Source organism: Phaethon lepturus, unplaced genomic scaffold (genome assembly GCF_000687285.1).
Source record: "Phaethon lepturus isolate BGI_N335 unplaced genomic scaffold, ASM68728v1 scaffold31611, whole genome shotgun sequence".
Lineage (NCBI taxonomy): Eukaryota > Metazoa > Chordata > Aves > Phaethontiformes > Phaethontidae > Phaethon > Phaethon lepturus.
Genome location: NW_010520314.1, coordinates 8,045 through 11,181, shown reverse-complemented (window position 1 = coordinate 11,181; position 3,137 = coordinate 8,045). Strand labels below are relative to the sequence as shown.

Below are 3,137 nucleotides of genomic sequence, written 5' to 3'. Positions count from 1 at the left end.
GGTTCGCAGAACGCTGCAAAGCCCACCCGAGTGCACAGGAAGACAAAGGAAAGTAACTAAGCCAGAATAATTGGCTCAAAATCTGTGAAGCAGCAAAATTCCAGCCTGTTCTTGCACAGTGGGAAGGAGTTTGCATCAAAACTTGACTACCGACGCTTTGTTGTTAGGAGACGGAGATACCTTTCGTGCCGTAGCTCTTACTGCTTGCTCTGGTAGCCGTAATTCAGGCACCTGTTACACATCCCACTTTAAAGGTGAGACAGAACAGCTCAAAAGCTTGCAGAGGTGGAAAAGACAAACATGCAGCTGCGTACTGTTTCCCTGAAATAGTCCTCCAAAGGCTGACCGCTCTCATGTTTTCGGAAGCGTAGGTGACTTCATTTCCACCGGGAAAAACCCAAAGGGTGTTAAACTGCCTTGTTTTGGTACCGCGAGGCTTGCAAAGAACGCTTAACCATCTCTGCGCTCTGTTTTGAGGTAGGGTTTGAGCAGCGTTGGCTGCACGCCGGGCGTTTCCGCAGGAACGCGTCACGCTGGGCGTTCTTCGCAAGCGGAGGCCATCTCCGTATCGAGGGTTTTGCCCCTGCGAAGGGATGGGAGGAAGGAAAATTGGGTCTACCCCCCTGGAGCTGAGCTAGAAGGAGCCGTGCTAGGTGGTCTGCGGAGTTTTGCGGCAGCTGTTTGACGGAGGAGAGGAGAGTCACCTGAAGCGAGGTCATGAAAAATCCTGTAAGGAAAGAGGCGATGGCGAGCGGCACCGCGCGCTCAGCAAGTGGCGCGTTGTCCGCGCGGCGCCAGCGGGGTTTTCTCTGCCGCCTGCGCGGAGGTGTCGGCCGTCACCCACCTCGCCGGTGGCTCGCTCTTGGAAGTCCACGTGAAACTCTGGGCGCTGGCGTAAAGGGGCTTTTGCCGAAAAGACGACAAGCATTTTTCCTTTCGGCAGGGTAATGTTGCATGCGTTAGGGCAAAGCTGTAGTTTTAGATGATTTAGGACGAGGAACCTTTCTTGATGGCTAAGGAACGCGTGCCGAAGTCGTCCTCTCTCGAAGCGTGGCTAAAGGACTCTAAGGAGAAATAAGCAGTTTCAAGATGAACGTGTCTTTATTTCAAGAAACGGGAAAAAAACTTTTGCGCTTTTGGATCTCAAACATTCTTTACCGTTTGTAAATTGGTAAAAATCGGTTTGTAAAATTATTATTTATTAAAATACGTGTTTTCAGTCAAATTCCCTTGCGTAACGTCGGGATCTTGTGCATTATCCCAGACGTGCTGCAGTTCTGACCCGTGACGGAGTCAAAATTAATCTTAAGCTCTTGAGAAGAGATTTTTACTTTCTGCAGCTTTACCGTATATTTTTGCCACGACGCTTTTTGGTTTAGTCGGTTAGAATTTGCAAACTGAGTGTTTCTGGCCCTCCTTGTTTTTCCCAGCATTTCTCACACTGAGGCGAAAAAGAATGAAATTGGTAGCGAAGATTCTTGCTTTTTATAAGAAAAAGCTCACTTGTCTTCAGTCCAGGCTTTGGGTTCTTTACTCTTCCCAGCGCAAGTCCCAGCTGTGTGCCAGCGGGCGGCAGGTTAATTAGCGGAGAATGCCGTTAAGGGCCCCGTAAGCTGAGGGCTGGCTGGCTGTAAGGTTGAGACCTTTCTTTTAATTACTCTTTCAGGATTTCTTATTTGCTGTTGGTGGATGGTTTGCTTGGTTTGTAGAGCTGCCCACCATAACCAAAGTTTCCAGCTCATGTAGCGTTCGCTGGAAAATCAAGCTTTCCCTTCTTTTTCCCTTTGCTTGCCTTCTGTCCTTGTTGCTGGCGGCTGCCCTGGCCCCAACGAAGTTGTGAAACTTGACATCGGAGAAGCAGAAGGATGGAGGTCAACAGGCGAGATTTAGGCGGGGTTGCTTGGATATGAGGTGGAAGCCTCATTCCGAACCATCTACCTGACCTGCAGCAACCCTGCTTGCTCTGACTGCTGGTGTATTGACTCCAGCATGGAAATCGTGTGGGTGAAAAGTGAACAGCAAACTTTTGGAAAGGTCTTTTGTGTCCTGCTCGGCAAAAGCGGTATGGTTGTAGTACGTGAAGCAGGCCTAGGTCGTGGTATTTTGCAGCAGCTTGTTTGTGGGGTGTGTGTTACACCGTATGAAGCAGACAGGCCACTGTTAATACTTGGTCATCTTTCGTCTCGGTATGGAGAGGAGGTGCGCGCTCTCCAGGTGGTCTCAGCGTTGCTCTCGGTCTTCTTGCCTCTTCTGCGCTCCTGTTTCTCCCATGCCCGTGTCTCGGTTAGCCGTTACGGGATCGTACGTGACTTGACTAGACCCGGCAGATTACTTGCTTGCCAGTTGTTTAGGTTGGTGGGAGTGGATCTTATTCCTCTAATCATTCATAATTCCTCTAATTCTCTTTGTTCTTTCAGATTTTGGGTTCAGTAATATCTTCACGCCTGGTCAGCTGCTTAAAACCTGGTGTGGGAGCCCTCCCTATGCTGCTCCAGAGCTCTTTGAAGGAAAGGAGTACGATGGGCCAAAGGTTGACATTTGGGTATGCCATGAAGCTCTTTCTTTCTTACTTGGGTCTGATTTCTGCTCTGTTTGTTTGGCTTTGCTTCCCGAGTACTTAGCACGAGTCTCGGAGAAAAGCCCCCCATACGGCAAAAAATGTTTTTCGAAGAAGGGCTTGTAAAATTTCATGCTGGCTACTATGTCACATGTTTTCTTTATTGGGAGGCACGGTGCCAAAAATATTGGTTCCCCAAAACTGTGGTTCGCTTCACCGCTGTTGAATGGCAGAGGACTTACGGCGGTAGGGCTTGATCTGGCAGAGCTGAAAGAGGGAACTTCACGTTTTGCTCTACGAGGTTTTTGCAGAGAGCGCGTTAGCGCAGGGGCTCGGGACGGTCTCCCCCCGTGGCACTAGCTGTGCCGCGCAAAGCCTGCTTTGCCCTGCAGCCCTGCCTTTCGGCGCTGGCTCGGTTACCTGCTGTCCTGCCTCGCCTCCTCGCGGCGCTCCCCGAGCTCCGCCGGCCGAGCGGGATGAGTGGGAGGGAAGGGTGGCATAGCTTGGCGCCGTCCCGGCGGCAGCGTTGGGTCTGGGCAGGCGGGTTGGCCGGAGCCTCGTGGCGCGGAGCTGCCTCGGG

The 3,137-nt window shown here is 51.3% G+C and overlaps 1 protein-coding gene across 1 annotated transcript in view; it reads left to right on the top strand.

Moving 5' to 3' along the window:
- Nucleotides 1-2,413: 2,413 nt before the first annotated feature.
- SIK3 (SIK family kinase 3) overlaps nucleotides 2,414-3,137 on the top strand; it is a gene marked incomplete at both ends in the record, with an annotated part of 8,065 nt that continues 7,341 nt past the window's right edge. Inside the window, one exon of the mRNA XM_010297356.1 lies at nucleotides 2,414-2,542. Coding sequence (XP_010295658.1) covers nucleotides 2,414-2,542 — 129 coding nt within the window. The remainder of the gene's footprint in view (nucleotides 2,543-3,137) is intronic.